Source organism: Triturus cristatus, chromosome 3_1, assembly GCF_964204655.1.
Source record: "Triturus cristatus chromosome 3_1, aTriCri1.1, whole genome shotgun sequence".
Classification (NCBI taxonomy): Eukaryota; Metazoa; Chordata; class Amphibia; order Caudata; family Salamandridae; genus Triturus; species Triturus cristatus.
The window spans coordinates 789,773,063-789,786,407 of NC_140583.1; the positions used below are offsets into that span (position 1 = coordinate 789,773,063).

At 48.2% G+C, this 13,345-nt stretch overlaps 1 protein-coding gene across 8 annotated transcripts in view; it reads right to left on the reverse strand.

Moving 5' to 3' along the window:
* Positions 1-13,345, reverse strand: part of RBM44 (RNA binding motif protein 44) — a 2,201,010-nt gene that overhangs the window by 995,491 nt on the left and 1,192,174 nt on the right. For all 8 annotated transcript variants that reach the window (XM_085645048.1, XM_085645052.1, XM_085645050.1 and 5 more), the window contains one exon: positions 3,634-3,814. In XM_085645048.1, coding sequence (XP_085501174.1) covers positions 3,634-3,814 — 181 coding nt within the window. The remainder of the gene's footprint in view (positions 1-3,633; positions 3,815-13,345) is intronic.

The window sequence follows — 13,345 nt, forward strand, 5'->3', positions numbered from 1 at the left end:
TATCTACTTCCTAGCTATTCCAGAAGTGTCCTAAAACTGTTAAATTCTAATGACTTCTATTTCTATCGACTTTTACGCATTACGCGTGAGTGTTTCCACTCTGCACCTGAATTCCGTGGGCCTCCCACTTCCTAACCTTTGGTAGTATAGTGTAGCCCCAGTGGTTCCCTAGGCCTAGGCCTATCCTGTGTTTGTGACAGTGGTTCTTATACCACTTACTTAGTATATGGTTTGCGTGGCCCCTAGGGCCTAACTGTATTACTAACCTGTGTGACTTAATGTATGCTTAAATAAAACTGTGTTGTACTTACCTCGAATCTCATAAAGAGTGCTGAGGGTTTGACTAGAATAAATACATTCTATTTTTATATATATCTGTTGTGGTGTCCTTTCATTTGGTTTTCATGGGATTACATATGGTATAACAGCTGGCTTCACATGCCATAAAGAGTTTAGCCTAAGACTGCTCTTGTCCATGCTACCACTAGGATAGCTGGTCTATAAGGTTGACTTTACAACCAATCACCATAAGGGTGTTTTGGACTGATACAAGGTGTACAATAGAATTAGTGACATCATATATCAGGCCAACTTCTCACAGTATAGCATCAAACAGGACAGTGTCGGCTCTGACCCAGGGCAGGAGGCACTATGCCTCTAAATTGCTGGACCAGAATGGAATATTCCTAGTGGTGAACTACCTAAGAGAATCTTTGAATACCATTGCGGACAAGTTCAGCCGTTAATATCTAGCCCGCATGAGCAGCAGTTACACTTGAGGGTGGAGCAAGGTCTTTTCCGCAAATGGGGAGAACTTTGCTGCGATCTATGCACCTCCTTGAGAACGCACAATGCCTGCAGCTTGGACTTTCTAAGGCGCCTCTCCCAAGGGGACGCATTCTGCCTAGAGTGGAGCTCAGGAATCCTGTACGCCTCCCAGACAATATTCATACTGTCACAAGCTCGGACGATGAGGAATGACCAGGCCAAAGACATCCTAGTGGTCCCGATTGGGCATGGAGAGTATGGTATCCAGCATTCTTGGGCTTGAACATCTGCCCTCTAGTCAGGCTAGCACTCTGGAAGACCTGCTGTCGCAACAGGGCAGGCTTCTGCACCCGGGCATTTGCGATCTCCATCTTCATGCATGGAGACTGAGTGTTGACAGATGAACATCTGACCTTCCTCTGGTGGTGATTGATGTTAACTTACCAGCCAGTTGTCCCTCAACAACATCTGTATAAGCCGGTCGTTGGGATAAGTTTCTGGTTTGGTGTGGCACAAGCCAGACTGATCCCCCTCCAGGTCAAGTTATCTGATCATATACTATTTCTTCTGTCTCTTGCCCAGCAAGGCTATGCTTTGGGCACAGTTAATGGGTACCGTTTGGCTCCTTCTGCCGTTTTGTGGTTGTTTAACCAGCCCTCATTATTTAAGCTACCGGTTGTGTGGGTTTTTCTTTTTTTATTCTCAAACCCTTGTTTTTCTTCCCACTCCTTTTGCCATGCCTAAGTGGGACCTCAACTTGGTCTTCACATATTTGATGTGAACTCCCTCTGAGCCCCTTCACAGTGGTCCCTTGCTTCTGCTCACCATCAAGACGCTGCTCCTCATCGCCATCACCTCAGCGAGTGAGGGAGATTTAGGCTTTCTGTGTTACCCTGTTGTACACCAGGAACTGATTGTGCGGGTCCAAGCATCTTTCTTTCCCATAGTGTGATGTTGTTCCATGTCTCTAAATCCATCAACCTGCGGTCGTTCTATGCTTCACTACACCCTCTGAGGTCAGACTCCACTGCTTGAACCCCAAAAGAGCTCTGAGCTTTTACATCGATCATACCATAGAACACCAGGTGGACAGTCAGCTCTTGGTGGGGTCCGCTGAGGTGAAAAAAGGCAAGGCTGTGTAAAAGAGGACCATCTACTGTTGGATCGTACTCTGCGTCTAGAACTGCTAGATAATGGCAAAAAAACTGCCTTCAGAAGAACTAACAGCTCATTCAACCTAGGCCAAAGCTACGACCACTGCGTTGGAACACGGAATTCCTGTCCTGGACACTTACCAAGCGGCTATGTTGGTGTCACTTCATACATTCAGAAAACACTACTCTCTGCACAGCAAGGTTGACCAAGAAGGGTATTTCGCCTGCTCGGTCCTACAGAACATCTTGCTTTGAGCAAATTCACATACCCACCGTCTACTGCTCTGGTATCTATTCAAAAGGTGAGGAATCTGCGGTTAGAAATCTCTATCAGAAGTAAAAGCTACCTACCTTTGGTAACGCTCTTTCTGCTAGAGACGATCTAACCGCAGATTCCTGAACGACCCACCCATACTCCCTATTCTGTGAACTGCACTCTATCCATTAATAAGAGCCCAAGTCTAGGAATCTGCACACTGGTCAAAGCCATTTTGCTGCCAAGTCTCTTCATCTGGGGGCGCTTATAGCCTCAAATGCAACTGACATCAGCACGAGGTAGTGGCGCCTATATAGGCCCTGTGCGTCATTTACAGAGTGGAACTCCGTCAATGCAGAGCTGCACAGCGCCACCGACCGGCAGGCAGAGGTAATCCTCAAAATGTTCCAGATCCAGTGTAACTCCTTGGGAATATTCTCAAGAAGAGGAATCTGTGGTTAGACAGAGTCTCTACAAGAAAGATAATTAGTGAAGGTGTCCATCTTTACACCTTTTACACATAGTATGAGGGACTTTAGTAGAAGGGGGTTTAATGAAGAAAGAAGATACAAGGTAAAGGAATCTCAGACCTTTTGATAAAAAAATTTACATTTAGACCGAAAAAGATTATTTCTCACGTTAAACCAAAACGCACAGCCTTGCGTTTAGGAATCATTGCTTCACTGAGTAAAACAAATTAAATGCTTCCTATTCTGCTGTACACTGGAGGATCTGCGTGCCCCCAAGTGACCATGTTCAATTCCACCCAAATGTTTATTCCGGTCTGACCCTAGTTCCTGCTCTTACTACTTCTTTTTTTTTTTTTTTTTAAATAATGCTCTTCTTTTTTAAAGGGGAATTAAAAGTGGGCTTTTCAACCTAATTGTTTATCAACATGTATTTTTATTCCATTTGGATTTTATATAGGAAAGAAAGCTCGTTCCTCTTGAGTGGCCCGTTTTAAAACAGTATTACAAATAAACCCTGCTAGTGAAGATGCTTCATAATTGTGACTATTAATGAGTTGACTGAGAAATGGCACTGCAGCACAAGGACACTGCCTTGACATAATTAAAGAAAATGAACAGCACCATCTATGCATTTATTCAGCAGAACCCAAAAAAGTCAGGAGGCCAATCAGATCACGACCATAAATATCTCTACAGAGAGCTTCGGACGAATGGCTGCGGAATAAAGAGTATGCTCACACCCTGCCAATAAAGAAAATCATTGAAATTGACTCATTTTCTGAAAATCCAATACTTGAGAAAAACAAATGATTACTATGAAGATGCAGAAAGCACCAGACCACGAACACAACTACCTCTGTCACATAGGCCACACCACTTAACAGCAAGCATACATGCAACAAACCTGGAGTCAGAAGTTCTATTATCAACTTAAAATGTAACACTATTACTTGATTTCTAAATTAAAGTGTTCTAAAATAAGTACCTCAGCAGGAGTGTAATCAGTGAAGGACAACTTATTTTTCACTTCTATGGAAAGTTGGGGTAGATCATCCAGGGGTGTGCCACTTAAAAGCTTTTCTCTCAAGGCGTCATACTTCTTTTTCAAATCGTTAAGGGAAGATGAGAGGGCAGACCCCATTTCTGTGAAACTGCCTGGTAAATCACTGCAAAGATACATCAGGTTTGTTACACATATGAGATACTGAAGATTCGGGTGAAGTGGCAAATTCAAAGATTATTTTGATTTATAGTACTTACTGTCCCACTTTAAAATAAACCAAATGTTGACTGGTTTGATTTAAAAAAAAATAGAAACTTAGCTGGTATGAATCTCCACAAAAGACTATGCCGACCACAATCTACTGTTGTAAGGGGAAGAATTTAATGTTTATTTTTAACACTTTAACATGTTTAAATACTGTGCTTTTAGAATAATCATTTGGCACCAGTGGTACTCAATATGACCCTTAAATTCATTCAGTTTCTTCCTAAAGCAAAGCATCACTTTTGTTAAACATAAATCATCAACGTTAAAAAAACATAAAAATGCACTGTCTGCCTGGTACTGTGCTGCACATATATGTGTTTGCTTCATCTGACAAAGAACACTGCTTTCCACATCCAAAAACACTGCCTAAATTTAATGCAAACAATTTCATTAATAACTTGTTAATTCAGGCTGGTTCTCTCAGCTCTAACCCAAATCAGGGTGCGCAATTGCACATGAAGGAGCGAATAAATAGTCATACGTTTTATCAGTGACTTCGTTTTATCAGTCTTATTACTTCTAGAGCCTTATCAATAAATGTTTCCGGTAATTGCATGGCTACTGAGGTTTGCCTGGATACTGATTCGTGGACAAGGCGGTTCATTCTTGGCATGCGTGGTCATTTCCAACAGTAACATTCACTGCATGCCTCAAGGTATGAGCCGAGGAAGATCTGATTGGCCAGGCTGTTCAAGTGTGAAAGGAGTCAGAAGTGTGAATGGTGTCAGAAGGATGAACTGTATAGGTTCACACAGCGCTGTAAAGATGCGATCTTGGCTGGTGTGATTGGCACTGGAAGATGCGCTGAGCATGTTGGATTCACCTGGGCATTTTGCAGAGTTAGCACTTCAGGTTCTGCCACTGAGAAGGATGGCGATGAAGGCAGAGGTAGTCTTTAGACAGTGATTAAAGGCATGAGGCATTGTGGGTTACATGACACATGCAGCTGTTCCATACAATCATGGTAGTTTCCACGCAACCCACTGCATTCAAGGTGCCTGCATGACTCGCCTGTCAGGATTTCCTTTTTTCAGGAGTTCTTAGGATCGTACGGTGTTGTGATTAATTGCACCAGAATTACCCTACATTATGTGTGCCTGACCATTGTTCTTATTTTAAAGTGTGTATTGTATCTCACTGTTGCTCTGGCTACATAAAACGTGCTAGTTCCTTTCTTGCTGTTTCGGTGCAGTGCCTACAGGCCTAAAGATCAAGGGACTGCTAAATTCCCAAAGGCCAATAATGTTAATAATTAAGATCCACCTCTAACTTCCTTAATACACTAAAATGAAGAATAAGAACATACTGCAAGAAGACTGGCTGAGGAAACGGATTAGCACCCAGGAATTGGTTTGTGCTTTGTAGTTCCCACTTTCCAGGGGACACTACAAATCTCTCGTAAGAAAGACCACGTGACTTATGGAAGGAGTTGCCCTTACTTCAAGAAAGTAAAAATCTACCCTGATGTTGTGCCCTTGATCTGTTGTGAAGCAAAATAGTTACTGGCCCCGCTCAAAAAGAATATAGGGCTTAATGTCTACTGTACAGACCAGACATACCACCTTGCAAAATGACATTACTACCAAGACAAAACATGTCTGGATGGATAACTTTATACTAAGTATTGGCAGATTCAGGACTTTGAGTTTAAGGAAAATCCTTTAATAGTATTTAGAATGCCATCCTCGTTAAGTTTAACTTTCGCCTCTCAATTTTCACACAGATCAATGGAAATAAGCTTATCTGATAATATATGAAGTGACCTCAACACTAGCTGCACAAATTGTTCAAAATGATGACCAAAGGCTGAATAGTTATGCGGTTTTCCAACTCAATTAAAACATTTGAGTCAGTGAATGTTGCAGTCTCTGCAGAAAAGCTCTGCATGATCTTAAACAGTGGTTCAATGGATGCCACGACGTATATCACTTATTTCAAACAGAGACAACTGTGAGTAGACCTAAATCAAAAAGGCACTTCTGTGAAGACATGACGTTGCGATTAATTTAGCACATCTAAATTACGGTCACTGGTCTGTTTGCGCCAATTCTTCTAATCACACATGGGAGAAGGATGAAGAAGAGATGCAGGAAAAAAAACAAATGCCTCCTAGTTCAATACCTATTAGAAAGTCCGAATTGACAGCTGGTTCCAGAACTTCCCTAGTTTTCAGTGCAGAACAATAGGAGTCATGATTACATTATGTAAAAAATGAGTTAAGAAAAGCTGTTTGTCCCTCTATTGTAGTGTCAAAGAACAAGTTACTTACCCTCGGTAACCCCCTTATCTGGTAGAGACTATCTAGAAGCAGATTCTTTACCTTAGAATTATCCCCAGACGTCAGACTGGATATGGAATATTTTTGTGAGCAATACCCCTGTACGTCGGTAGATGGAATTGTTCGGCTCCGCATGGCATTGTCTACGTGGTCCACGCCAGAAGTGATGTGCACAGTGACTATGTAGGCGCCACTCCAGTACACCGATGTCACTTTCTTTATGCAACTTTCCAAGGTAGGAGCATGGAGCCATGAAGAACACTGACAACAGGTGTGGAAAACTAGGGCCCTGAAATGGGAACAGCCCTGTCCCTAGCAATCTGTTCGCAGAGTGGGGAGGATGGGTGGGTAGGTAAGGAATCTGTGGCTAGATAGAACCTCTACCACATAAGGCATTACAGAAGGTAAGTAGCTTGTTCATCTGATAGACATTTCTTGCTGCAGATTCCTTACCTTAGAATAGATACCCAAGCAATACCATCCTCGGAGGGGGTTCTGTGGACCAATTTCATACGAGAGAGTTATGCAGGACCAAACAGGCAAAATAACCATCTCGACGGACCTGAAGAACAAGTTACTTACCTTCGGTAACGATGTATCTGTAAGAAACATTAGTTAGTTAGATTCCTCACCTTAGAATATCCCCAGGCGTCAGGCTGGATCCGGAAAGATCTTTGTAGCAATACCCCTTGCGCGTCGCTAGGCGTCGTCTGCGGCTCCGCGTGCGTCGTCGGCGTCGTCGTGCACCGGAATGATGGAGTACTTAGACGCCGCCCTCGCGCGCTGACGTCAGTTCTTCTACATAGTTTTCCACGCCAGGGACGCTGAGCCATGCAAGAGACCGACACTGGTGCCAAAAAATCTAGGATCCTGAAAGGGAGAACCTTAACCATAGATGTCGGTTCGCAGAACGGGGAGGTTGGGTGGGTCGGTGAGGAATCTAACTAACTAATGTTTCTTACAGATACATCGTTACCGAAGGTAAGTAACTTGTTCATCTGAAAGAAACACGTTAGTTAGATTCCTCACCTTAGAATAGATACCCCCAGCAATACCAACCCTGGAAGTGGGCCTACAAACCAAGATTGTAGGAGAGTAGGGTCTGCTTTCTATGTTCACCCCCACTTTTTGCTTTTGCTTTACTGGTTTTCGATTTAGATGTGGCTGTGGGCCTGCTAACCAGACCTACAGCCCTGCTGTTCTCTCTCTAAATTGATACAATGTACTTTAGGTGCATAACCCAATTGGATAGGATCACCTTATTGGCCCCTGTACAGTGTACCTTAGGTACCCAGGGCATAGGTGTACCCTAGGCCTACCAGGGGCTGCAGCATGTATTGTGCCACCCCTGGCCTCGCCTTCCATTATGACAACTGGCTGATCACTCAGCTGGGGCAAGGTCGTGTAATCACTCCTTGCTTAGGTGTAGTATTCCTATACCTATCTTACGTATAGACACATGTGTACCTATCAGCCACTCCTATGGCAGGCCTTAACAATCCTGGAGGCAGAGTGCTTGTTAACATGTGAGATGGTGCTCTAGCATGAGCTGAGCCTGTCTACAGCTTTCGGAACCATGTCCTTATAGCTGTTCTATGATATAGCCTACCATATACTCTTAAAGTGCCTTATAATCTTAAACGGTTATGGTAACTATGGTTTGGCTTTATCAAAACATGTCGTGTAAGGTGTCTAACACTTTGGAATAATACCCCCATCCCATTTCTGGGGATGAGGATATTATCCCTCCCTTCTAGAGGGAGAAGACATGTTGAAACCTACTTACCTGGTTAAAGTTAACCAGAGCCCCAGCATCACAAAATGGATGATGCTGCCACGACACAAGTCTGACCTCCTGCTGCTGGGAGTGATCCCGGCACGGGAGGCTTGGACAATAGGTTTCCTGCCTTGGGAGGTGCGAGCACCACCCCAGACAGGCCTTAGTGTATTGGGGCAGGGAGGGATGAAAGAAACGAGACACTGCTTGGGGCACACAAGGTGTCCCATGCATAGTCCAGTTCAAACCGGTGCTGGGGCACTCCAGCCCCAGTCCTGGCGCGAAACTGGACAAAGGGAAGGGGGTGTAACCACCCCCCTCCCAGGTCCCACCCATAAGGCGTGACCTAGCAGGCAACCCAGCCCCCTGGATAAGTATAAGTGTGATAGCTGGGCCCCAGGAGATTAGATTATCCTGAACCTGCAACTTGAACAGAAACTCTGGACCTTCGACATTCGACGAAAGAAGAAGACTGAAGAATCTCCCTTGTGGCCAAGGAGTGGCTACCCTGTGCAAACAGGCACCATCAAGAGACTTACCCTTTGCTTTGCTGAAGTTCTATGAGGGACCGACTGCAGAGCCCGACCAGAGCCTTGACTTCAAGACTTCTCCGACCCTCATCCACATCCACAGCCGAGCTGAGATCCGCGGAGGCGACGAGAGACGTGGGACCGGCTACCTGGGAAAAGTGGCGAGTATCTTCCAGCGCAGCTTCTGAGGCACCCTCGAAGTTGTGCACCGGGGATTGAGAAGCCCCAACCACAAGCACCATCTGCACCGAAGATAAGCCCCCCACACTCCACGAGTCCTGCGTGGGGCCCTTCTGCATTTTCCTGCTTGCTGCGTCTGTCCGGTCACTGGCCCGTTGGCTAGTAACCTTTGCGACGACACACCTGTAACTTTCGACTGCTGGTTTGGCTCCTCCAGACTGGCTCCTGCTCTTCTGAAAAAGAGAAGCACCCCAGACCTTCCTGGTCTGCACCAGAAGCAAGTCCTCCATTCTGCGTGGGTTCCGCTTGCCAAGGCTTGGTGAGTCCTAGTTCGACTTCGACGCCGCCGACAGAAAGAGCCTTCGTGGGACAGCTCGCCTCCTGGTCCTGGTCGTCCACCGTCTCCTGGTACCCGTGGCTGCTGCGACAAGCTTCACCTCCTTACCTGCAAACTCTCAACATCGCCTGGTTCCTTCCTGGTTCCACGTGGTCACTGGCTAGTGACCCAGACTCTGTCCCTTCTGCTTGCAGGTATCCTTCTTTCTTGATCCCAGGCTTGGGATCCACAGGACACTCTTCACTGACTGCCTGTCAGCATCTTTCCTTCAGGCATCCATAGGAGTCGACGACGAAACCCGACGCAACTTCACACCTATGCACCCGCAGCCCGTGAGCTAGGTAAATTGGGTACTCCGGTGCTCATCAGGGTATTGACTATCCTAGTGTCTAGTTTTCCAGTCTCGACTTCCTAGCTACTCCAGAAGTGTCCTAAATCCTATTAATTCTAAACTGTACTATTTCTATCGATTATACGCATTACGCGGGAGTGTTTCCACTCTGCACCTGAATCCCGTGGGCCTCCCACTTCCTAACCTTTGGTAGTGTAGTGTAGCCCCAGCGATTCCCTAGGCCTAGGCCTATCCTATTTCCGTGACAGTGGTCCTTATACCACTTCTTTAGTATATGGTTTGCGTGGCCCCTAGGGCCTAACTGTATTACTTACCTGTGTGACTTAATGTATGCTTGAATAAGACTGTGTTGTACTTACCTCGAATCTCATAAAGAGTGCTGTGGGTTTGACTAGAATAAATACACTTTATTTTATATATCTATCTGTTGTGGTGTCCTTTCATTTGGTATTCAAGGGGTTACAAATGGTATAAAAGCTGGCTTCACATGCCATTCAGAGTTTAGCCTAAGACTGCTCGTGTCCATGCTACCACTAGGATAGCTGGTCTATAAGGTTGACTTTACAACCAATCACCATAAGGGTTGTTTGGACTGATATAAGGTGTACACTAGAACTAGTGACATCATACATCAGGCCAACTTCTCACAAAGATCACACCAGAAAGTCCTGGAGAACAGAACGGCCAAAGTGGCCAACTCTCCGGACTTGGCTGTCCAGGCAATAGTGCTTGGCGAACGTGTGCAGTGAAGCCCACGTCGCCGCCCGACAGATGTCCTGCAAGGGGACTCCCCGTCCCAGGGCTGTTGTCGCTGCTGTGGCCCAGGTGGAATGGGCTCGCAGCCCAACAGGAGGGACCTTTTTCGCCAAAGAATAGCAGAGTTTAATACACAACACGACCCATCGCGAGATGGTCCGCTTGTGCACAGCTTTACCCTTCTTCGCACCTACATATCCAACAAAAAGTTGGTCGTCCACCCGGAACTGTTTTGTGCGGTCCAAATAAAATTACAGCGCACGTTTTGGGTCCAGACGGTGGAGCCTCTCCATCTTTTGAAGGATTCGGAGGCGGAAAGAAGGTGGGCAGCGTGACAGATTGCCCGATGTGAAAGGGAGTCACGACTTTAGGAAGGAAAGAAGGACGGGTCCGGAGGACAACCTTATCCGGATGAACCGAAAGGAAGGGAGGCTCAGCTGACAGAGCCTGGAGCTCACTCACCCGCCTAGCGGAGGTGATAGCCACCAGAAAGGCAGTTTTTAGAGTCAGTAGACGAAGTGGACAGTTGTGAAGGGGCTCAAGAAAAGTAAGAACAAGGTTCAAGTCCCACTGAGGCATTACAAATGGAACAGGAGGGAACATATGAGTAATGCCCTTGAGAAAACGGGAGACAACAGGGGACTTGAAAAGAGAAGGCTGATCAGGAAGCCTTAAGAAAGCAGAGATTGCAGCGAGATAACCCTTCAAGGTGCCCAGAGCAGAGCCCTGCTGGGCCAAAGAAACAAGAAAGAGGAGAACCTCCGAAAGAGGGGCAGAAAGGGGATCCACAGCCTTTGCTGTGCACCATGCCACAAATTTGTTCCACCGGCAGGCGTATACCGTCTTTGTGGAGGGACGCCTGGCTGCCAGAATAACGTCACAGACTTCAGGAGGCAAGTCAAATGGCATCAACTGCTGCCGCTCAATCTCCACGCATGGAGGTGGAGGCTGGAAAGGTTCGGGTGGAGGACCGTCCCCTGCTGCTACGACAGAAGGTCCTCCTGAAGAGGCAGTTGTATCGGGGGATCGATGGACATACTGAGTAGCTCGGGATACCAGTACCTCTGTGCCCAATCCGGAGCCACCAAGATGACTTGGGCCCGGTCGCGCCTGCTCTTCTTCAGCACTCTGGGCAGAAGTGGTATAGGCGGAAAGGCGTATAACAGACCGCAACTACACTCGCGACGAAAAGCGTCTCCGAGCGAGTGCCGCCTTGGAAATTGCAACGCGCAGAACTGCTGACATTGCGCGTTCTCTTCGGTGGCGAATAGATCTAACCAAGGCTCTCCCCACTGCAGAAAGAGACCTTGCGCCACGTCCGAGTTCAGACGCCATTCGTGATCCATCATGCACCGGCGGCTGAGTACGTCTGCTCTGGCGTTCAGAGAGCCCACCAGATGTTGAACCACCAGGGTGATGCCCTGATGTTCCAGCCATGTCCAGAGGCGCAGAACCTCCTGACAAAGGGTCCACGACCCCACCCCGCCCTGTTTGTTGCAATACCACATGGCGGTGGTGTTGTCCGTGAACACCTGCATGACACTTCCCCGGACAGAGGGAAGGAAGGATTTCAGTGCAAGTCGGATCTCCCTCAGCTCCAATAGGTTGATATGGAGCCGAGTCTCCGCCGGAGACCAGTGTCCTCTGATCTCCGCCTCTCCCAGGAGGGACGCGTCCATCACTACTACGTGCTCCGGTTGGGGTAGGGAGAGGGATCTGCCGCTGACCCAATCGCGATTCGTGAGCCACCACTGCAGCTGGTTCGCAGTGCCCTCCGAGATCAGGACATGGTCGGACAGGTTGCCTCGATGCTGGGCCCACTGAAACTTCAGGTCCCACTGCAGAGCCCGCATCCGCCACCTGGCATGAGGTACCAACAGGATGCAGGAGGCCATCAGCCCCAGAAGCCGCAGCACCAACCTGACCGAAACCCAGGACACAGGCCGGAAGATTGAAATCAGGGCCTGAATGTCCCGGACCCGCTGTTCCGGCGTATAGACCCGGAACAGCGCCGAATCGAGAACCGCTCCAATGAAAAGGAGCTTCTGGGAGGAACTCGGGTGCGACTTCGGCACATTGATGGAGAACCCCAGCGAGTGCAGGAGGTCGGCCGTAGTCTGGAGGTGGGAGAAGACTTGCTGGGGCGAGCCCGCCTTCAACAGCCAGTCGTCGAGATAGGGGAAGACTGGAATCCCTGATCTATGCAGATGAGCTGTGACCACCGCCATCACTTTCGTGAACACCCGAGGGGCACTGGTGAGGCCGAAGGGGAGCACGGTGAACTGAAAGTGCTCCTGACCCACCGTGAACCGCAGGTAACGCCGGTAGGACGGGGATGTGGAAATAAGCGTCCTGCAAGTCCAACGCTACCATCCAGTCTCCAGGGTCTAGGGCAGCCAGAAACTGAGCTAAAGTGAGCCTCTTGAACTGGTACTTCGGGAGGAAGGCGTTGACACTCCTGAGGTCAAAGATTGGGCGTAGGCCCCCTTTGCCCTTCTTGGGAACCAGAAAGTAGTGGGAATAACAACCACGACCTACTTCTGGACCACGAACGCGCTCGACGGCCTCTTTGGCCAAGAGGGCCGAAACTTCCTCTCATAGAAGATGAAAATGATCCCCCCGACATACGGTGGTTCAGCGGTGGCATGGCTGGAGGGGTCGGCTCGAAGGGGAGGGAGTAGCCCCTTCGGACGAGTTGCAGCACCCTCCTGTCCGACGTGATGGAGCGCCAGTGGAGCAGGTGATGGCGAACTCTGCCGCCCACTGGCGTTGAATGGGCCTGAAAGCTCGGACTAGGAGGGCTTTGAGGCGGATGCTGCTGGGGTGGATGTGGACTGACCGGCACGTTGACCTCCAGTACCGCCTCAGCGGAATCCACTTCCGCGTGCAGGTTGGTTCTGCGGCCGGTGGCTGGGCAGACGTGAGGAGGCGCCCCTTCCTTGGCCACGAAAGGCGGAAGTTTGCGGCCGTGGGGCCGAAAGACCCAAGGACTTGGCCGTGGCCCGGGAGTCCTTGAACCGAGCCAGTGCACTGTCCGCCTTCTCACCAAAAAGGCGAGTGCCATCAAAGGGCATGTCCATGAGGGAACTCTGGACATCCCCCGAGAATGACGTGGATCTCAGCCAGGCGTGACGCCGAAGCGCCACGTGGTGGAAATCGCCCGACCCAGCTAGTCCGTGGTGTCAAGTCCACACCGTATGGAATGCCGTGCTGCATC